The sequence below is a fragment of the Antechinus flavipes genome, chromosome 3 (assembly GCF_016432865.1).
Source record: "Antechinus flavipes isolate AdamAnt ecotype Samford, QLD, Australia chromosome 3, AdamAnt_v2, whole genome shotgun sequence".
NCBI lineage: Eukaryota > Metazoa > Chordata > Mammalia > Dasyuromorphia > Dasyuridae > Antechinus > Antechinus flavipes.
This window is the reverse complement of record NC_067400.1, coordinates 596,754,323-596,777,645: the sequence shown is the minus strand read 5'-3', so window position 1 is coordinate 596,777,645 and position 23,323 is coordinate 596,754,323. Positions and strand designations below refer to the sequence as shown.

General features: G+C 45.1%; 1 protein-coding gene across 2 annotated transcripts in view; it reads left to right on the top strand.

Moving 5' to 3' along the window:
* The window catches only part of SPSB1 (splA/ryanodine receptor domain and SOCS box containing 1), a 78,044-nt gene extending 55,892 nt beyond the window's left edge, over positions 1-22,152 (top strand). For both annotated transcript variants that reach the window (XM_051988622.1, XM_051988623.1), the window contains exons 3-4: positions 3,522-4,363; positions 19,925-22,152. In XM_051988622.1, the coding sequence (XP_051844582.1) occupies positions 3,670-4,363; positions 19,925-20,052 (822 nt within the window). In that variant the 5' untranslated portion in view covers positions 3,522-3,669 and the 3' untranslated portion in view covers positions 20,053-22,152. The remainder of the gene's footprint in view (positions 1-3,521; positions 4,364-19,924) is intronic.
* Positions 22,153-23,323: the final 1,171 nt, after the last annotated feature.

Genomic DNA, 23,323 nt, shown 5'->3' with positions numbered 1-23,323 from the left:
TGTGAGAATCACATGAAGTGATATTTGTGAAATTGTTTAGCATACAGTAGATGATACATAAATGCTTATTCCCATCATTCTTCCAATTGTGTAAGGGGGAGGAACAGGAAAGTAGTGTGTGACACAGGAGAGGAGAGGAAACAATCTCAGAAAACTCTAGCTTCCTTTGAGGTCTAACTCCTATAGCACTTTCTTCTCTCTTCCCCATCTCCCCTCTCTTCTCTTCCTTATATTAAACAGGCCAAGCATGAAGTTTAATTTTCACAGGATCATAGACTTATGATTAGAATGAGATCTTAGAGATCCAGTGTCCCCATATTTAATGGAAAAGGAAACTGAGGTCCATGATTAGCAAGTGGGAGGGGGCCTGGTCTTCAGAGATGGGTTCACTCCTTCCTGCTTATTTCTCCCCACTTTTATCCTCCTAGGTTCCCAAGCTGAGTTCAGTTCAGGCACTTGGTAGGCACTCTCCATGATTCAGGCTGAGATTTGGGGTCACAAAACCAAAAAAAAAAAAAGGAGTTTTAGGAAATTTAAGATTCAAAAAATTATCCTGGCATTTAGTAGTACCTCATGTCAAGCTCCTTGGTCGTGCCTTGTGAACACCAGCTCTATGGGATGAGGTGGGTAGTGGAAGAGGTTGTAGCCAGGTTCACTCTTAAGGAGCGGGTCCTCAGAGCTCCCTCTTCCTTCTGGGAGTTGTGAGAACAAGAAACGGGAGTAATATTGTTCCTCTGGACTGGATATTTCAGTGCTTAGGAAGATGCCCAAAGGTCAGATCCTCCAATCCCCTTGTTTTCAGGTAAGGAAATAGAAGTTGAGGTTGAGTCACTTGCCTAGGATCATTTGACTATTAAGGATCTGATCAACGTTGTGCTAACCACTGGGTATATGAAGGAAAGCAAAGAAAGCCGGGATTTATTCTTGAAGCCACTGTGCTCTGAAGGGCTCCATGAGAATCCCAAGGCCACTGGAGCCGGGCAAGCTTTTGTTTCCCCCTTCTTCTAGTACCCCATGGGTCCAAGAATGGAGGAGAGCCAATGTTCTGAGCTCCCAGATTTCTCCTCTGCACTATGGATGGGCATTTGGCTGAGCCTGCCCTTCTGACCTCCCCACAGACACAGTGTCCTGACTGATGTGACCACAGATTGCTTTTCAAAGTGGAAAATCAATAAAACAAGCAGAGGGGAAACACTTTTTAGCTTCTGAGCTACCAGTGACTCTCCCCTTCTCTTCTCCGTCTGCTTCCTGAATGAGAAGGAACCTCAGAAGCCCAATCCCCTCCTTTTACAGATGGGGAAACCGAGGCCCAGAGGAAAAATGCTGTTTGTCCAAATAGTAGCTTCTTTTATGGAATAAGGCCATCTTACGCAACCCCCCTCTTTCTCTAAATAAGAAAACTTGTTTATTTGGGTCCTATCTCTCAAGATTATTTACCCTGTTAGAGGTGAAAAAATTTCTTAGTGTTATTATGAAAATAGTTTTGATTTCATGGTCACCTAAGGGATGCCTAGACCTCATATTCACAAGAATGAACTTAGTGCATATACCTGGCACATAGTCTATGCTTAATGTTTTGTTTTATTGATCATTAGAATGATTGATCAGTTGATTGAGTGATCTTGGGCTTGGTGCCCCTCATCCCCACCCCCTTTGAGAGCATCTCTAGCAGTATCTGGCATTTTCCTCTCTCTGCACATAATACAGCTCCATTGATGTTTGTCCATGAATTGACCCAAGGGATTATAATAACTCATCATGTATGTACCAGTTCCATCTCTTGTTCTTGGTGGTTCTAGCCTTCCGACTCATCTCCACCTCCCCAGCAGTCCTTGGGGTTTCATAGACTACCAAATCCAACCTGAGTCTGAAGAAGCTCATTTAGACCCCTAACAAGGGGGTCTATCAGCCTTTGCCTAATGGCCTTTAAAGGGGACTCTAAAGGTTACACAGAGAGTAGGTGTCTGAAGCAAGATTCAAATTCCTGTCCAGGTTCAGATTCTATCCACTGAGACCCTCAGCTGCCTCCTCTTGTTGTTGATTCTGTTTTCCGGAGCCAGGCAGAACAAGTGTAATAATCCTTCTGCCCCAGGAATTGCTGGAAGATAAGTAGCAATGAGTTTGCACAATTCCCCAAATCTTCTCTAAGTATCCCAGTTTGGTCAACCAGCCCCCCAAAGCACTAACCGAGACTCCTCAAAGCTAAACTAGTAAGAGAACCAAGTTTGATTATGTTTTGTCTCTTCTGCTCACCTTCTTTCGAAGGTTCTGAAGTAAAGTGGACTCAGGAGACATTCAGTTTTGCGTAGTCAGCCCCTGAATAAAGGGGATGCTGGGCTCTTAGCTCAGAGGCCATCTGCATCAGCCCTTCCGTTTTCCAGATGAGGAAACTGAGGGATGTAAATGTAATACTAAGTGCATTGGTTGGAGGCCAAGATGATGGCAGCCAGACAAAATAGAGAGCTATCCTCAGGGAAGTTGAGGTTATGTAGGCAGTAAACATCCATGATGGGATTTGAACCCAAAGCCTTTGACTCATGAGAGAGTGTCCCCTTAGGAAATTTGCCAAGTTCACACACATGGTGCCCATGGCAGGATTTGAATACAAGGGCATGTGTGAAAGGGCAGTATCTTAGGGAGCTTGCCCAAAGTCACAGAAGTAATAAATGTAGCTACTATTTTTGCTGTGATTCCTCTGAAGTGGAGAGGTAGCCCACCTTAGTGTTCATAGCACTGTGATTTGAGTCAGAAAGATTTAATCTTGACTCTTGCATTGGGCTTTGTGTGACATGAGGCAAAGCACTTAATCTGCCTCAGTTTCCTGAATTGTAAAATGAGAATAAAGAACACTACCAATCTCCCAGGTTTGTTGAACTGTTCAAATAAGATATGTGTAAAACACACATAGCACAGGACCTGGCACACAGTCAGCGCTTAATAAATGCCTATTTCCTTCCTTTGTTGGTCTCTGGACAGTTTCTTAGCTTCTGTGTCTCTTAAGCTCAATTAACTCAATGGTAAAATGAAACAGTAATATTTTGTGGAATTGTGAGGCTCAAATAAGACACACAGATCTCTTTGCTTGTCTGTGTAAATACCTTACCTCCTCTTCTGGGCTCTAAGCTTTCTGAGAGCAGGAACTCTGTCCTCATTCATCCCTTTTCCTTCCCTCTCATGGGGCCCCTTAGACAGACTTTGAAACCCTGGCATTCTGGCCTTCGGGAGCACAGTCAGTCCCTTGGCCAGTACTACGGACACCTGCTATTTCCTTTTACAAAGACCCATGACTAGGACTTGGGGAGGGGGGTTGGGGGGGCACGTATTTGGCTCCTGCCCCAACCCAGCAGTTGTGCTCGGAGACTTGACTGTGTTCTGCTAACAGGTGTGAAATGAGCTTTGGTTTCTAAAAACAGCAGATGGAATGTGTTGTTCATTTATCCAGTTACTATGACCCCGTAGTAATATTTAACTTTCCCCCCTCCTCTTCCCCCTCCTCATCTGTTTTTCTTTCCATCCTTTAGGCAATCCCAAATGCTATACAAGTTGACTGCGTCTCCTAGCAACCTTCTTTAGGAATCTTGCCGGTATTTGATTGGAAAACAGGACAGAAAGGCCTGCAATTGATGAGTTTGCCTTGGGAGGACGAGAAAGGTGAAGTCAGACGTTAGCATGGGGCAGAAGGTCACTGGGGGAATAAAGACTGTGGACATGAGGGACCCTACGTACAGGCCCCTGAAACAAGAGCTCCAGGGCCTGGATTACTGTAAGCCCACGCGGCTGGACTTGCTGCTGGACATGCCCCCCGTGTCCTACGACGTCCAGCTGCTCCACTCCTGGAATAATGACGACCGCTCGCTCAATGTGTTTGTGAAGGAAGACGACAAACTTATCTTTCACCGGCATCCGGTGGCCCAGAGCACAGACGCCATCAGGGGGAAAGTGGGGTACACGCGCGGGCTGCACGTGTGGCAGATCACGTGGGCCATGCGCCAGCGCGGCACTCACGCGGTCGTGGGGGTGGCCACGGCAGATGCCCCCTTGCACTCGGTCGGGTACACAACCCTGGTGGGTAACAACCATGAGTCCTGGGGCTGGGACCTGGGGCGGAACAGACTCTACCACGATGGGAAGAACCAGCCAAGTAAAACCTACCCTGCCTTCCTAGAACCGGACGAGACTTTCATAGTGCCAGATTCTTTCCTGGTGGCCCTAGATATGGACGATGGGACGCTGAGCTTCATTGTCGATGGGCAGTACATGGGAGTGGCCTTTCGGGGACTCAAGGGCAAAAAACTTTACCCAGTAGTAAGTGCTGTCTGGGGCCACTGTGAAATACGAATGCGTTACTTGAATGGACTTGATCGTAAGTATTGCCTTGACTCTTGAAACCATATACTGTCTCTGTGTTTGTGGGGGAAATTTTTCTCTTTGGGGCGGGCCAAATTTGTAGCTCCCCAAAAGCTGGTGTCCAAGCTCCCCGGGTTAAACAACTCCATATTCCACCTCTTACTGCTTCCCATGACTACCTATAGGACCAGTGGGCAGGTCATTTCACTTACCAGGCCTCTCTGAAATGAGGGGATTGGACCAGGTGGCTAGAGAGAATCCATATAGAAGGGAGTATGTGAAAAGGGAAGATGAAATTCTTCCCTTGTTCCCATCAGGCCCCATCCTACTTTGCAGAATGGTGTAGTAGACATTGCTGAAAATCAGATTTCTGTTAGCTGTGTGGCTCTGAGAAAGTCACTTGATTCCTGTACCTTGGTTTCCTCCTCTGTGAAATGATGGAGTTTGACTGGATAGAGTTCTCCTGCTAATTGGATAGTTCCTCTTCTCCCTAGGATTCTCAAAATTCCAGAATAATATGACATATTAGAAGCATGAGCAAAAGAAGAAATAAAATTATCCCTATCAGCAGATGGATATGGTGGTTTAACTTTAAAAGTTCCAGAGAATTGGCAGAGAAGCTAATTGAGACGATTTTTAACTTCACTAAAAGAAGCAGGATACAAAAAGAATGCACAAAATCATCAGCATTTCTCTGCACTACTAACCAAAAGGCAAGAAAATCAAGAAATTCCATGATGAAAATTGCAAAATGCACAAACTATCTGGGAGTCAGCCTACCAAGGCACATGTGGTATTTATTTAAAGGCAACTCCAAAACACTCTAATTGACCAAGAAGACCTGGGTTTGAGTCATTTTATGAATCTGGGTAAATTACTTAACTTATCTGTGCCTCAGACAACTCTCTTCCATCTTTCAATCAATTAATAAATAATCATTTATTAATCATCTATGTTCCAGGCACTGTGCTTAAACTCTACTAATTGCAGAATAGATCGCCCCACAGCTAGTAAGTAATTGTGCTGGTGATGGGACTTCCTGTCCATTTCAAAAAGAAAAGAAAGATAGGAAGGCTTAAATAATTGGAGAGAATATTCATCATTGTTCATGGTTGGGCAGAGCCAATATAATATTTTCAAACCATCGATCAATTTCTTTCTTGCATCTTAGTAGCTCCATAAGGTTGCATCTGTATCTCACCTAATAACCCGTCCCAGTTGGTGTTCTTCCTTAAAGTGCCTTCTTAACTCATAATTTGCGTGGTTTTCACTGAGGTGCAGACAAATTAGTCATTGGGGTGGAGCCAGCTGAGAGGCCCTCCTTCTGCTCTGGCTGACTTGCTGAGCATCTCATCTGTATTTGATAGAGAAATGCAGAAAAGGAACCACATGTGTTAGAAATTGACAGTGGACACTCTAGAGGACTCTCTAGAGGAAGATACGCTAGCTGTCTGTGTATTTGAAGGGCTGACTCTCACCTGTGAGAGGGACTGGGTTAGTTTTCTGATTCCCCTCATTTAAAGGCAATTTAATGCATTTAAATGCAGAATCGTAAAGATTCTGAAGACTTGTGAAATATCTTTGGACAAATGGGCTTTCTAAGATGGGCTAACACCTCCTCCCCAAAATAGCACTGATATAACCATCGGGACTAGAGATGTGATTTCATGAGTGCAAGGAACTCCCAGTTTATGAGGAAATACTCTCTTCCTAGGCAAGTAGCCATTTTCTCTGCATTTTTTGGTAGAATTGCCTAGATCAGGGCTTCTTAAGTTTTTTTCCCATTTGTGCCTCCTTTTTACCCGAGAAATTTTACATAGGTATATAAAATAAGTATACAAATCAAACACTACTCTCTTCCTGTGCAATTCTCCATTTTCTCTGCATCTTATGTAGAATTGCCTAGACCAGGGCTTTTTCCATTTTGCTCCCCCTTTTGACCTGAGAAATATTAACCTAACCCTAGTTGTATAGGTATATAAAATAGGTATGCAAATCAGACACTATTCTCTCTTCCTATTCAAATAGCCATTTTCTCTGCATCTTATGTAGAAATGCCTAGATCAGGATTTCTTAAACTTTTTCCATTTTGTTCCCTCTTTTCACCCAAGAAATTTTAACCCAACCCTGGTTATATAGTATATAAAATAAAATTTTTCTATGCAATTCTCCATTTTCTCTGCATCTTATGTAGAATTGCCTAGATCAGGATTTCTTAAATTTTTTTCCATTTTGCCCCCCTTTTTACCTGAAAAATTTAACCCAATCCCAGTTATATAGGTATATAAAATAGGTATACAAATTAAACAGTTACTGATAATAAATTGTGATTTCTCAACCCCCCTGTTCAGTTATGAGAGCCTCTTTGGGGTTGAGAACCACAGTTTAAAAAGCTGGGGCTTAGACTATCGAGAAAGGTCGGCCAGGTTCATGCAGTCACTAATGCGTCCCAGGTGGGACTAAATCTGGATCTCCTTGGCGTCAAAGACCCCTTAAGCCTTGCCGCCTTCTTTGCATTGATGTAATATGGGAAGGACGCTTTATATACGTTCTCATTTATGGAAGGAGCCGTACGTGTAAACACGTTAAGGTGTTCTTGGCCGGTGATAGGCAAAGCTGCCACCTGACTTTCTCGGGACACGGACCTGGGCTCATGAGTGGTGAATCCCCTCCCCCTACCCCTACCCCCAACAACGGGCAATGGCCGGCGGTTCAGCCCTTCCTCTGCAGCTGACCTTGGTGGGCTGGGAGCAGGTCTGGGCTGGCGCCTCCGAGTTCTAGCCTTGCTCTTCAGACCAGACACCGCGGTGCATGTGGTCTCTCTGCCCCCCCTCCCCAGCCCCAGCCAGAATTTTGGAGGCTGAATCCAAATATTTGCCCTTGCCTTGGGTGTCCCAGCTCCCTTATCATCATGTTCTGCTCTTCCCCTTCCATCCCACCCCCAAACTACAGCCTTCAAGAGGCGACGAGAGGGGAAAACAACCGCATGATTGGCTGCGGGCTGAACGGGGTGTTGTTGTGTTGCTGTTGATGCTGTTAATTTTTCTGTGGAAACCTTCTCTCTCCCCCACCACCCCCCACTCCCACCCCTCCCACCCCGTCTCAGCCTTGGCTGGGATAATGAAAACAAGCCCTACTGCTGTGTCTGCGGCTTCCAGAGCAGCTCGGGCTTGACCTGAAACAGCCCCAGTACCCCCGATCATGAGACGCTCTTCTGGGCAGAGGCGGTCACTCGCATATCCAGCAACCACCGGCTGGGGAGCCGAATAAATGGGCTGTAGCCAGTGTCTTTCACACCCTTGGGGAAGGGGGGCAGAGGGAGAAGGGAGACGGGTTTGAATCTTGCCATCTTGTCTTGTAACCTTGGACAAGGTGATCTCAGACCCTCCCAGCTCTGACTCTGGTCCTGTATCTGGTCCTGGGACCCTAAAGGAGGATGCTGGATTGGAAGTCAGAGGGAATGAGCTTGCTGCAGCTCGAGGCAGATCGCTCTAGTAAGTTCTAAGTTCCTAGGGACTTTTTGTGTCCCACCTGTGGCAGAGCACGCCGAGCTTGTACGGGTCTGAGCGGCCACAGTCAGACACACTAACTCGACATGAACATACGGATGCCATTTAGGTCCTTTTCGGGAACCAAGGTCAACCATCAACCAATAAATCTAGGGAATAATAAATTCTAGTGAATCTCGCAAATCCTCCTGTAAAATGAAAGCATTGGATTAGAAGTGATCTCTAAGATTCCTGTCCCCCCCCCCAAATCTGATTTTCCCCTTTTATGCCCTTGGATTGGAGAAAGTAAAAACAAAACAAACTGGGTCCTCAATCTCATAAGCCCTTCAGCCCTGAATCTCTCCATTTTGGGGGTGACTTTTGGGCAAATCACAATTTTATTAATAAAAGTTCCCTTTCCATGCTGAATCCCTGATCCCAATTTACAGGCAGATGAATGCTAGCTAGGGCAGAAGAGGGATCTGCAGAGGGACGGGCAAGGCCTTGGAGCCCTCCCGTGAGCAGCTCAGAGGAGGAGCAGTTGCTTCTCAGCATCCATTATTTCCCTCCCGATGGCTAGGATGTGCTCCGAGGGCAGGGAGAGGAGCAGGGCCCGGGCTGTGTCAGAGAAGCCTCTCCAGCAGCTGCCCCCTCTTGTTTCTGCTGCTGCATATCTGGTGAATGCAGTCATCCCCCAGCTTGGACCCGGGAGGTTTGGTGCTGATTTAAGTTTTCTTAGCCCGGTGACACCTTCCAGAAAGTGGCTGGAATGTCTCTTGGGTCTAGGTGTGGTGGAACAGTGGAGTGCAAAGGGAAAAGGATTGACGTGATCTTGGTCCAGTCACTCTTGTCTGTATTTCATAATAAGGACTGAACCAGATCCAAGGCTCCTTCCAGCTATAAATTTTAATCAATCCAATAAGCATGTATTAAGCACCTACTGTATGCCAGGCGCTATATTGTTATCATAACTTGCAAGTTTCCTTGTTTATAAAATGGAAATAATCCTTGGAAAAAAGGCAAACTTGAAAGCACCACTTGAATAGTATATTTGCCATCTAGCCCTTGGAGCTTGACACTAGAAGGGGGAAGAGACCTCACATCTCTGTGATCTGAGGTCGGAGGCCCTGAGTTTGAATTCTGTCGCTACTGGCTTTTATTTCCCTATGGGAAGTATCGAGACTTTAGAACTATTACCTCTAAAATGAGAGAGTGGGACCAAGCGACTGAGGTCTGTGACCCTCTGGGCAGGTGCCAATGGTCTATGGCAGCTGGGTGGAGCAGTGGGTAGAACCATGGGCCTGGGGTTAGGAAGATCTGAGTTCAAATGCAGTTTCAGAGAACTTTCCAGTGGGGTGACCTTGGCCAAATCCCTTCTGATAGGAAAGGGTGAGAAGGGCACCTTATTCTCAGGGTGGTTGTGAGGATGAAATGAGATAATGTTGGACTGCAGGACAAACCAGGTTTGGGTCCATTCTCCCTCTGCGAAATGAGGAGGTTAGATCAGATGCTTTCCTTTGGCATCTTTGGTGGTACAATGTATGATAAAGTTCTGGACTATGGGATAAAGCCCATATCCTGCCTCAGATATTTATTGTATAGAGAGAACTGATGATTAAATAAGGATATTTATACCTAAAAGGCTTAAAGTATGACATAAATGCAGGTTCTTGTTTTTGTTGTTATGATTATTATTCCAGCTCTAATCACTGAAATATCAAACTGGGAGAAATCTGTCAGCCCAACTAAGCTTTTAATAGCCCCCAAAAATCTTTACTGGAAGGCCTCTTTTAATGGGGAACTTACTACTTCCATCAAAGGTCCATTTCACTTAGGGGCAGTACTTAAAACAGTTTTCTTTTTTTTTTTAAGTAATATTTTATTTTTCCTAATTATATGTAAAAATAATTTTGTGTGTGTGGATGTGTGTGTTTAGTGAGGCATTTGGGGTTAAGTGACTTGCCTACAGTCACACATTAACATTAGTAAATGTTAAGTTTCTGAAGCTAGATTTGAACGCGGGGTCCTCCATTGTGCCATCCAGTTGCCCCTAACAATTTTTAACATTCATTTTAAAATTTTCTCTCCTCCCTCCTTGAGATGGCCAGCATTTTGATATTGCACATGCAGTCATGCAAAACGTATTTCTGTATTGGTCCTCCAAACAGATTTCATGTTGGTTGTGAAAGAAAATACAGACTAAACCGAACAAACCTCATGAAAAATAATGTTTCACTCTACATTCAGACTTGAGCACTTCTTTCTCTGGAAGTGGGTTGGCAGTTTTCACCACGAGTCCTTTGGAATTGTCTTGGGTTTTTGTATTGCTGAGAAGAGCTAAGTCATTCCCAGTTGATCAGCATACAGAATTGCTATTTATGTGGCTAGTGTTCTCCTGGTTCTACTTTTACTTCATTTTGCATCAGTTCACATAAGTCTGAATTTTTCTGAAACGATCCTGCTCATCATTTCTTAAATAATATTCCATCACAATCTTATATCTCAACTTGTTCAGCCATTTCCTAATTGATGGGCTTCCCCTCAATTTTCAATTCTTTGCCACTACAAAAAAAACAAAACAAAACAAAACAAAACAAAAAAAAACCTTCTACAAATGCTTTTTTTCCTCTTTATATATATAATATATATATATTTCCCTTTTTGTTTTTTACCTCTTTGGGATACACACCTAGTAGTGGTGTAGCTTGGTCCATGGGTATGCACACAGGAAGGTTTTCTTTTTATCCAGCCTCAATCTACCTCTCTGCCACCTTGGAATTAAGGTTAAGGCTCTGAGAAAGCAGACAGACAAAGTCTGTGCCATATTCTTCCTGGGATAAGCATTTATTAAGCACTTACTGTATGCCAGACACTGTATCATTATCACAACTTGCTCTTGCCACTCAGGAGCTCTGCAAGTCATTACTGTCAGTTTCCTTGTTCACAAAATGGGAATAATCCTTGGGAAAAAGGCAAATTTGCCGAATCGAATTCTTGCCATCTAACATTTGGAGCTTGATACCTAAAAGGGGGAAGAGACCTCACATCTCTTTAGCTATTTTAAGGTAACTGTCCCGTTCCCTTTTCCACAGACTATGAGCTTTCTTAATTTAATAGCTCCCAAAGGTTCAAGATCACGCAGCAATTTAAGGCTAGCCCAGGACTTGAACCCTAAGGTCCTGCTTCTTCCTTTAAAGGGGTCACTGACAGCAGACTCCCCCAGCCCCCCAGGGCCGTGCTTGTTGCTGGAGCAGCTCTCCCTGTTCCTACAGTTGGGGGGCCTCCTGTTTGCCCACCTGTGCCAGGACCGAGGCAGGCCCGCGTGGGAAGCTGTGATAAGGCTCGCTCTTCCTTCCAGGGTAGCTCTGGCGAGCGCCAGCGATGACTGCTGATTTCTTTTGGAAAAACTGTCCCAGGGGTGGGGGGAGAACTTTGGACGGCCATCCCGTGCCGGATTCATCTGCTGTTCTGGGAAGCTGACGGGAGGATGAGCCAGCTCTGGACAGAAGAGGCGGCTGTTATGACTAATTGGTGATCGTCCTCATGCTTGGCCCCAGGCATCGGAGGGGGGTCGGATTGGAGGAGAAGTCTGTCCCCATGCTACTCGTGTCCTGGAAGCGCTGTTGGCTCCGGCCTCTGGACAGCCCGGGGGGACTGGACTGCGGACTGTAGGTTTTTGGCAGTTCTGGGTAGCCGTGCCCTCCCTAGAAATGCAGAAAGAAAGAATTGATGTGTTAACATGGACAGAGGCAGGGGGCATCCCCCACACACTCACACACACAGGGGTCTCCCTTTAAGGAGGCATGTGTATGTTCAGAGGTTTTTTTCTGCCTTTTCGGGGAAATGTTTGAAAATAACCAGGGACTGTTACACAGCGCTTTCAGGTTAGCGAGTACTTTTGGGGGTGTTGTCTCATTTGATGCTCACGGTTAACCCGGCTTGTCCCCATTACAGCTCCGTCTGTCATTGGTCAGATGGGGACAATAAAAGCATCCGTCTCACAGAGTGATTGTGGGAATGAAGTTAAATAATGTATGTGAAGGACTCTGCAAACACGTCTAGGAGTTATTTGTAATGGCAGTAATACTGCTGATGGTCGTGATGTGTAATAAGCCCATTACGGAAAGGAGATTGGAGCCAGTTTCTGAAAGGCTTTAAATAGGAAACAGGAGTTGATAATGTTTTCTGGAGACAGCAGGGAATTACTGACCCTCGGAGAGAGTTACGGATGTGCCCAGGGTCACAAAGCTAGAAAGTGCCGTAGGTGGGGTTCGATTCCAGGTCTCCAACACTCTTTTAGACTTTTCTGAAAACTCTTCCCTGTCCTCTCCCACCTCCCTGACTTTGCATAGGCTGTGCCCTCTGCCAGGAATGCCTTTTTCCCTCATCCTCTTCCTCTTAGAATATCTTGTTTTCCTTCTAAACTCCTCCTACAAGAGGCCATTCTTGAACCTCTGGTTTATCAGTCCCCTCCCCAAGAAACCCCCAAAGCTTTAAATTTCATCTTATTCGTGTGTATATTTTATGCCCCAGGAGAATGTAAGCACCTTGAGGTTTTTGTCTTTGTACTCCAGGGCCTAGCGCAGAGTAGGTGGTCAAAAATGCTACCTAGTAAGTACATGGCTGCTGGCTTGTTAGCAGCTGGACCAGAATTAATCTGTCAGTCTGATGATCTTACTCTACTATATCACGCGTGCTTATAAAACATGATCATGTTTCTAGTTGGTCAGAGAAGAGCAGGAGAAACAGAGACAGCAAGAGAGACAGAGAGGGAAGGATAGAGACAGACAGCAAGAGAGGGGGAGAGAGAAGAGGGGAAAGAGACAGACAGAGACAGCAAGAGAGATGGAGAAGGAAGGATAGAGACAGATAAGAGAGAGAGAGACAGACAGCAAGAGAGGTGGAGAGAGAAACAGACAGTAAGAGAGATGGAGAGGGAGGAAGATATAGAAACAGGGGAGACAGAGAGACAGAAATACAGAGAGACAAACACACAGAGACAGAAAAACAGATGGCAAGAGAAACAGAAAGAGGGAGGGGGAGAGAAAAATAGAAGTACAGAGAAAAGGAGACAGAAAGAGACAAACACAGACAGACAGACAGAGATCTCATAAGATCATTTGGGGGATTTTTAAAAATAGGTCTCCAGGTAACTTTCTTGCTGAAATGAGGAAGTCTATTCATACTCTCTTCCTGTTCCCTAAATAAATAGCGGCCAACTGGTTCATTTCCTAGTTTCTCGGCATCCTCCGTTATCGTGCTTCCTAACCACCCTCTCCCTGCACCCCCAAACCCACCAGAACCTCTGCTGCTCGTGTCATTCATGGAAATCACAGTGCCTGGAACGTTATAGGCAATAATAAATGCATGTTGATCGATCTCATTAAATGGATGGAAGCCTTGGCTTCCTGGACAATGGCGCCGCCACCGAGTCCGTTGCTCCAAATTAGGATTTATGGGTTTTGTTTTTTATATGGTAGCCTTGTATTGTCTCCTTGTCCTTGAGGGGGGCCCGGAGCAGCCCCTTCTAACCCTACTATTTAGTCTCCCATGATTGACTTTGAGGCCGGGCCAGGAGACTAATTTCTTAGGTCCCAGAATCACAAGCATCTTGGATTCAGGTTCCTAACTTGTGGAGCCCTTTGGCAAACTGGTAAAATCTAGATAGAGATCCTTTTGCAGAATCGCTTTTTTAGCTAATTGGAGGAAATGCTCCATTAGAGTTAGTGAAAATAAAGATGGAATTTTATTTTTCAGCCAAGATCATGGACCCCCAAGTTAAAAACTCCAATCCATACCTAAAAGGAATCACCCCCTTGTTAAAGGTCCCCCAACCACCACTCGAAGACCTCTCATGGAGGGGAGCCCACTACCAGCTAAGGCACAAACCCCACCATTCTCAGGTCAGATCTAAGGAAGTCTGAGAGGGAACGAGCACTTATATAGTGCCCAGGTTATGCTAAGCACTTTACAAATATTAACTTATTTGAGCCAAACAGAACAAATGGGATTCTTCTTCCACTTAACAGCCTTTCATATATGTGAATCCAACTATATATTCCTTCCCAGGCTAAATATGCCCAATGACCTTAATTAATAGTCATATACCATGAGCTCGATTCAGCTCATCCTCCCGACACTCAGATTTTTCTGGATCCTGACGCTGCCCTCCTCTCCTAGTTTTGTGGAATTTGATGCACTTGCCATATGCACCTTTAATAGTTTCGTGTTTGTTTTTCTTTAAAACTCAGAGCCAGGTGCACACTCCTGAGACCCTCTCCTAGAGGCTTCATGTCATGATGACATTGAGACACTAGTGGACTATTCTTTGGGTTGGGTTCTAAATTCACCCAAGCCTGCTGTCAAAAGGTGGATACCATTGTTCTGGGGTTGAGCAAGAAGCAGCAGCAAGACAGATTTGGCCTGTGGGATGTAGTTGTCAGCACCTGGTCACTCCATCTCATCCACAAGGATACCGTGAGAGATTGTCTCAGATGCTTTGTTGATGGCAAGATAACCTACATATATATGTTATATAAATAAAATAAATATATATATATTTGCTGCATCAATACTAGTTAATGATTATATCAGACAAAGAGAAGAGATTACTTTGGCAAGTCCTGTTCATGGAGCCTTTCTCTCTCTTAGCAATAATTTCTTTTTCTAGCTATTCCCTACCTCTATCTTAATTTGTTATATAGACATATACACATTTTATATATATATACACATAATAATACATGTAATTTAATACTATATAACATGATATTCTATATAATATCATATATAATGTATATTATAATATAACATTGTTGCATATATAATAACATATATTTTAGAAAATCTTTGTTGTGAGAGAGTGTGCCTGAGAGGGATACATTTAACAAAAAGAATACAATTTGAAAACAAAAAATATTAATAAAAAATTATATGATTAAATTAACAATAATGCATGATAAAATTTTGTCAGGAAGCAGAACTAAAGTCATTGACCTATATATTTCTTTTTAAAAGAGATAAGAATAATCATCTGGGAATTCAAATTTGGAACATCCCATTTCGGCTCTTTTTGTATTGTACTATGTGCCTTCTCATTTTTAATAGCCTATCTTCAAAACATGCAGGGAACCAATGGTGATAGGTCTTGAGTTTATTTTTTATAAAGACCAATAAAAGGAACTAGAGGTGTTTAGTCTAGAGAAGAGGAGGGAGGAGGTGGGTGTGATGACAGCAACCTTCAAGAATTTGAAAGCCTGTTCTGTAGAAGAGATAATGGTCCCAATCTCTTTGGCCCCAGCAGGCTGTGAAGAGGCAGATTAGGCTCAGGGTGTAAAAAACAATTTCCCCAAAATTTGAGGGGTCCCAAGTGGAATTGGCTGCTTCAGGAGGGAATCTTTTGGGTAGTCCCAGGAGGATTCCACTTCCTTTGGATCCCGAAGGCTCTTGGTTAGAATGATTTTGGTTGGCTTTCTCTGAACATCTCCCATCAATCCCTAAGACAGGGAAATAAACGGAGGGAGCATGTTTGTTGGAAATTGACAAGTCAGGAAGCATTTATTAAGCACCTTCTGTGTGCTAAGTGTACTAAGCAAGGCAATTCAAAGAAAAAAATGGTTCCTGCCCTTGAGGAGCTCTCAATCTAAGAGAGATAATATACAAACAATCATGTCCCAACAAGAAAAGACAAAGGGACTCTTAATAAATGTCTAAGGAAAGTCTCAAGGTGGGACACGTTAATTGTCTTCCAGTTTGAATGGTATAGAAGAGGGAATGGACTTGTGTTATACTATTTGATTTGTTATCCAATGAGATATTTGTAAACCACTTAATAGCAGGCACTTCACGAATGTTTGTCCCCTCCTCCCTCCCTACCCCTCTCACACATCTCTCCCTGTCCCTGGTTTAGGATTAGGGGGTGGAAGTCAGAAAGAGATAAATTGAAGTTGGAACTAAAGGAGAACATGGGCAGAGTGTGCAGCCACAAGAGGTAGTGAGTTCCTTGTCACTGAAAATCTGTAAACCCGGATGGACACTCGCTGGGTACGTTACAGAATAGATCCTTGTTCACATAGAATTTCGGCTGTTAGGTTTCCCACGTTCCTTACCCCCCTTGGGAGTCAGGAAGATGGCCTTAGGGAAAGAGCGAGTTTTTAACCTCCTCCACAACTACACCTGGCTTGTTCAGTCTCATCCTGTGGGTGGTGGAGCCCCAGACGAGCCACACCTTTGCCTCACCTTTGCCTCACCTTTGCCTCACCTTGCTTTGTTAAGTCTGGGAGTGTTGGAAGAGGTCATAGATAACCTGGTCACCCCGTGACCCCAAATCCCAGAGGACCAACAAAATGTGAAAAGGCATTGGAGATACCCTGATGAAACAGGCAGTCCTCACCTTGCTTAGCTCTATGTGTATAACGTAGGCGTTTAATAAATGCTCGTTGGTTGTATTGTACTTTAGATTGTGAGTTCCAGAGGGTAAGGGCTATTTTTGCCTTCTCGGTATCCCTCGTATCAGTAAAGTTGACCGACTGAACATTTATCTGGTTTGTTGTGTTTGGGTACAGGTTGGATGAGGTTATCTCTGAGGTACTTGCAGTAAAAACTCTGCGATTGCTCAATCCTTTAGTCCCCAAATCCCTGGGTGTAAAGTGAGTGCTTCCAGCCCCCTCTTGTGATGTCATTGGAGCTCTTCAAGAAGGAAGGACCACAGGATTTGGAACTGGAAGAATCTTGGAACAATCGCTATAATAATACTAGTTTAGATTTATATAGTGCTTAGTGTGTACTGACAAACCATTTTACAATTAATATCTCATTTGAGCTTCGTAACAACCCTGGGAGGGAGGTGCCATTTCCGCATTTTACAGGTAAGGAAACTAAGGCAGACAGTGGTCAAATGACTTGGCCAGAATCTGTTTTTCTGTCTCTGTTTCTCCCTTTCTTCTTTTTTCTCTCCTCTTTTCTCTTTTTGTATCTGTTTGTCTCCCTCCTTTCTTCTTTTTCTCTGCTCTCATTTTTCTCTTTTCTCTCTCTGTTTCTGTCTCCTTCCTTCCTTCTTTCTCTGTCTCCCTCCTTTTTCTCTCCTTTTCCTCTTTCTCTCTCTCCTTTCCTCCCCTTTCTGTCTCCCTCTCTCCCTTGTTTCTTCTTTTTTTCTCTCTTTGTATCTGTCTTTCTTCCTCTTTTTCTTCTTTTTCTCTGCTCTCTGCTTTCTCTTTTCTCCCTCCCTCTCTCTGTTTCTGTCTCCTCTTTCTCTCTCCCTCCTTTTTCTCTCCTTTTCCTCTTTCCCTCTCTCCTTTCCCCCTCCTTTCTTTGTCTCTTTCTCTCTTTCCTTCTCCCTCTCTAGCTCCTTCCCTCCCTTCTTTTTCTCTGCTTTTTTCCTTTTTTCTCTCTCCATCTCTCTGCTGTTCTAAATCTGTCTTCTTTTCACAGAACCATAGTTTGCTTAAGATCTCAGAGGTAGTAGGGAATGGGAGGAGAGTTGAACCCAGGTCCGCCTCCCTTCCCCCTAGTCCAGCCTGACTTTCACAGCACTGTCTAGAGCTTCTTTCTGTCCTCGATGCAGACAGCTGTGGGGTCATTCAGGCAGCCTTCCTCTGTTCTTCCCCAAAATGTGTTCTTGTTCCCTGCTCCCTCCTGTCCCTGGCTACCTCACTCATTGGAAAGGAAACATCTGTGGATTCGGCTACTGGGAGGATTCAGGACAGGGTGTTCCTTGATGGGAGAGGCAGCCCACCCCATTTAGTGAGAACTAGCCTCAGGAACACCAGCTGGGCGTCCCCACCCCAGCCCCCCCAAGCAAAACAAAACACATACACAAACACACACATGCCCCACGAGAATTGGCAGGAGTCCTTGGGGACGGCCCTATTCATACATATCTGTGCTGAGATGGAAATCAAGGAACATTGTTCCCATGTGAGCGACCCAGAGCAGGCTGACCCCACGGGGCCTGAGACCTGAGCTAGGCCCTGCAGGGTGGGAAGGCCGTTGCTAAAGCAGGTTGTCTGCAGTGTTCAGGGCTTCTGTGCTGGCTCAAGCCTCCTGGGCTGGTGGACTTGTGGTGATCTGCCATGAAACTCGTAAATGGTAAGCGCTTTGTAGACAGGAAATGTTTCGTTTCTCTCCCTGTATCCCTAGCACGGTGCTTAGCACACAGTTGGTGTTTAATAAATGCTTGCTGATTGATTGAGATGCCCTTGAAAGGGATGCTCAGAACTAGAACGGAGATTTCCTGTAGTCTGGCTAATCTCAGATCTGGAGAAGGGAGAGTCCTCAGTTGGCGTTTCCTCTCCAAAAGCATCTTTTCTGTGTGTTCTCAACAAGATTGCTGGGCACAGAGTAAGCGCTTAATAAATGTAGACTGATTGATTAAAGGGATCCCCCACTTCCCCCCAATGCAGCAGCTTCTCTCTTAGGAAGTGTTTCCACGTGTGAACATCAAGTGTCAGTGGATCTTTCTGTGGCTTCCCACTGTTGTTCCCATTTCTGCCCTCTGTGGCCAAGCCAACAAATGGAGCCACGTTCCCAGAATGGGGGCTCTGTGCTTCTGCGGGGTGTACCCTGGCTCAGAGAACGTCAGTGGGTGACCCAGAGGGGAGGGGGAGGTCCCCGCTTGTCAGCGGGATGCAGCCATCCTGGCTTGTGCCTTCTCGGCTACTTGTAATGAGACTGTTCCGCCTTAAGGTCTGCAGAATGCTTTATAGACATCAGGTGTGTTGTTGGCGTCCCTGTTTTATGTATGAAGCATCCTGGGCAGTCACAGGTTAAGTGACTTGCCCAGAGTCACGCAGCTGTTAAGTGTCAGAGGGTGGATTTGAACTCGGGTCTTCCTGATTTCAATTCTGATGCTGTATGGACAGCTAGCGTCAAAAAGACCCGAGTTCAAATTCACTCTCATGCTTATTCTCTGAGTGACTCTGGGCAAGTCACTTTAACCCTGTTTTCCTCAGTGTCCTCATCTGTAAAATGGGGATAGCATCTACCTCATAGTTACATGGGGTATCATTGTAAAGTGCTTAGCACAGTGCCTAGCATGTAATGGATACTATAAAAATGGTTAGATATATTGGATTACTTGCCATCAAGGGGAGGAGATTGGCATGGGGCGGGAGGGGGAAGGAATTAAACACAAGGTTTTGCAAGGGTCAATGGTGAAAAATTATCCTTGTATAGGTTTTGAAAATAAAAAGCTTCAATTGAAAAAAAAAAAGAAATATTAGCCATCATCATTATCTAGAGTATTGCACTTGGAGTCAGAAAGACCAGAAGTCTGCCTTCAGCTAATTACTAGCTGTGAGATCCTGGACAGTTAATTATACCTGCCTCAGTTTCCTTACCTGTGAAACCTACCCTTTAGGGTTGTTGTGAGGATCAAATGAGATATTTGTAAAGCACTTAGCACAGTGCATGGCACACAGTAGGCGCTTAATAAATGCTTATTCTCTCTATCCACTCTGCCACCTAGGTGTATCTCCTTTTTATTCAAAGTAGTTGAATAGTGGGGATACAAGATGAAAAGGAATTTCAGGTTCATTCTAATCCAGCCTAGTTATTTCCTCTTCCCATACAGGACAGTTGTGTTATAAGACAGTTGTGTCACAGTTCGGGAACCTTGGAGTATAATTGAGAACAGAAGTTCACAACCTGAGGTCCACACAGCCCTTAAGACTTTTATCTGTGGATAGATTTCAGGCAGGAACCTGAACTTGAGCAGGGGAAAAGGACACTTTTATTTCCACATAACTGGTTTCCTTTATAATCATCTGTATTTTTATTTATGTATTTCAAATCTGAGAAAGGGGTCCATAGAGCTCAGCAGATTTCCATAGCACCTGGTTTAGTTGACCTGCACCTGGAATTCCCTCTGCAGTGTCTTTGACAAGAGATCACCTGGCACCAGTGTAGGGATGAGCCTGCCTACCCAAAGTGTTCTAGAGAGCAAGTTTCTCTTTCAGGCTCTATAGCTCGGTCTCTCTCAAAAGATGTCGACTCTTGAAATGGGGTAGTCTATCAGAAATGTGGGCATTACAATGATGGTGCAGTAACCGCGTTCTCTCTCTTCCTCTCTCTGTCTCTTTTCCTCTCTCCAGCTGAACCACTGCCTCTGATGGACCTCTGCCGCCGGTCCGTCCGCCTCGCCCTAGGGAAGGAACGCCTGAGTGAGATCCATGCCCTACCCCTGCCAGCATCCCTTAAGGGCTATCTTCTCTACCAGTGATGCACCAGCTCAAGACCCACCACCATCTGGAAGCGGAATCAGGAAATCCAACTAAGCGAACCCACTGAGCCGCCACTGGGGACCACAGCCCCTCTCTCCCCCGCCTCTGCCCTACCCAGCTACCCTCTTCCTTCATCTGGCTGTTCCAACCTCACGAGCCAAGATTTTCTCATCCTTTCTCGCACCCCAATCTTCTGCCAGATAAAGACAGACCCTAAAAACAGGCTCATCTAGTCTTTATCCTTGGAAATGGCCTCTTGGAGTGTGGACAGACGAGTTTCCTTTGTGTTTTTGGATTTTATTTTCTCCTCTTAAGAGAGACTTTATTTCTACAGAAGTAATAAGGTGTGTCCTGGTCAGCTCCAAGGATGGAAGTTCGGAGCCCACGGCTTCTGCCCAAACGGGTCAAGATGTCTCCAGAGGATTCCAGGGCCCGATGATGACCAGTAGGGAGAGAGTGGCCATACTGACAATAAGGAGGCCAGGAAGCATCGAGGGTGCTTGGAAACTGACCGATGACTTCCTTTGGGTGGCAAGCACGGGACTTCGCGGGTCACTCCTGTGCAGAAAATGCCGCCGTTCATAAAGCTGACGATGCCAAAAAAACTCATTCTGGACACTTAAAAAAAAAGAAAAGAAAAGAAAATGGGACCCTGGAAAAAGGCCGGAAAGCAACTAGTGTCATTCCCTAAGATGTTGTCTCACCCTGTACTCTGTATTTATTCTTTCACCAACAAAACCCAATTTATTTATTCCACATAGAAAGAAAATGTATTCCTTTCTCTCCGATGTGTGTCTTGTTGCTCTCCCATACCACCCCACCCTCCACGTGCTGTGTCACCTGCCGTTGGCCAAGTGATGTAGGTAGAGCTAGCGGGGCTTCTTTGGTGGGTGGTTTTTGTTACCTTGGCTTGTAGCTCCAAGGGGAAGTTCGGGCCGGGCTAGAAGCTTGCCAGGACGGCCCTTTTCTCGGGCTACAGCTTTCATGTGCAATAGTGAAGCCTTCAGGGGTCTTCTGAAGCAGCCCTAACAGCCTGCCACCCTCTTTGTCCATCGCCTCTTACTGGCTGGACATCCTTGCCCAGGGTACGGTTGTGATCGGTTTTTCTTCCTCAGGTCGCTCAGATGTCTGAGCTAAGCTGCCGTTATCATCCTTCCCAGCTTTGGTAATCTGAGAAAAAGCATGTTTTCAGTACTTTGTCCATTGGAAAGAGAGAGAGATTGAGAGAGAGAAAAAAGAGAGATGAGAGAGTGAGTGTGTCAGTCAAGTTCTTTACCATCTCCCCCCAAGCCAGAATTAGGTCTCTGGAATATTGGTCCTGCCTCAGAGAGCAGACCCAGCATCTAGATAAGTCCCCGGTTGCTGCTTCCTGGGCTAAGGAAAAATGTGTCAAGAGCCCCCCTTTCCTGATGATTCCTCCAAGGTGCAGGCCTAGATACGGCCCCCCCACCCCTTTATTTTGCACATTTTGTTAACTTTGAAATCAGTTTTGGAATCCAACTTTTGGTTCAGTTCTGTACAGGTACAATAGATGACTTTATTTGTTTAAAATGTTTAATATATATATATATTTGTCTATGTAAGAGATGTTTTGAACAGCTGCTGTTGGATACCTTTTTTTAAAAAAAAAAAATCTACTTGGAGAGTATATTTTTCAAAGCATAGAATTGGTGCCAAGCCCGCATGGGGAGTCGAAGTTGCCTCCCCCCAAACTGTTATTGTTTGTTGCTGTTGTTATTTTTTTAAGGAAGAGAAAAATATAACACACGTCCCTAGTCAAAGGATAGGTCTTTTCCTCCTTTCTGTTACAGGGTGGGACACACACACACTCTTATTGTTGCACAAGAGAGAATTCACCTTGTAGAGTCCGCCACTCGATTGCCTGGCCCCTGTGGTCTTCCACCAATGCTGGAAATGCAATGTCACCGTCCCCCCCCCCCCATTTCCTCCACTTCTCCTTTCGTTTCAGGTTCAGCCCCCTCCCCCTGTCTTGCCATCCCAGTACATAATTGCTTTGTTTGGTTTTAAAACTCCTTTCTATTTTATGGCTGTAGAGAATACTCAGTAACCTAATAAAAAAAAAGTTTATTAAATTTGAATTCACTCTGCTAGTGTCTTTTTGGGCATTGGGGCCGGGAGAGGGGCTTCTGCCAACTTGACCTTTGACTCCGTTCCTCCCCTTTATGCGCTCAGTGATGATCAACACGATCTTGGTCCAGCTGGGTTGCTTGTGCTTGCTGGGCCCCCATTTCTCCCTTCCTTCATTTGCACATTTTGGTTCCTGGCCTTCCTTCCATCGACCACCTTTTACACAGGCCCTTTCCTGCTCTACTCAGTTGCTTTGGTGCAGTCAGGAAGTCTTCCTGTTCAAATGCAACCTCAGACACCGATTAGCTGTATGACCTTGCATTAATTTTTCTCTGCCTCAGTTTCCTGAACTGTAAAATGGGGATAATAACAGCACCTACTTCACAGGTGCTTAGCATAGTGCCCGGCACATAGTAGGCACTTAATATTTAAAATTAGTATTTCTTTTGTGTCTCCCTGTGTATGTTTGATCCCCTCCATAGACTGTGGACTCCTCAAAAGCAGGGACTGGTTTTTGTTTGTTTGTTTTGTAATTCTTATATCCCAGGCACCCAGTATGACATCAGGTACTTAGTAGGCGCTTAATAAGCATTTTCTGAACTGATGGCTGCTCCGGAGCACAGAAGACTCCGTACCCCCCAAAAGTTTGCTCTTCAGTGAGTTGGAGATTGGGAAACATGGGGCTGAGGGAGGAGGGCAGAGTTCTGTCTGTGAGGCTGAAAATTCAAATATTGCCTGTTCCAGACATTTCAGGGGAGGGAGCGGGGAAAAGGGTGGTCTCGAATTATTTTTAGGTTGGAGTTCATGTCTGGGTTGCCGTAGAACAGGAGCTCATTTTAAAGGAGAAGGAAAGGGAGGGGTGGGAGGGAGGGGGGAAGCAGGAGGTTGTGGGGGGTGCTGGCATAAAGGAAAAGAAGGGGTTTTGTTCAGCTGGGAGGCTTCTTATGTAGCGGGTCTCTGTGTTTGAAAGGAGCTGTGTTAATAAAAGCATCAGAGCAGACTTGGCACGTGGGCTGGAATGAATACTCCCGGGTAGCGGCAGACCGCCCCCTCCTCCTCCTCCGCTGCCCCACTGCAGGTAGCGGCCCCTCGGTCTGGCCATAGATGGGAAACATTCCCCGTCTCTTGTCCATCTTGCTCCCGCACATGTCCTCGCCTTTCATCTCCGGCCCTTCCCTTTCT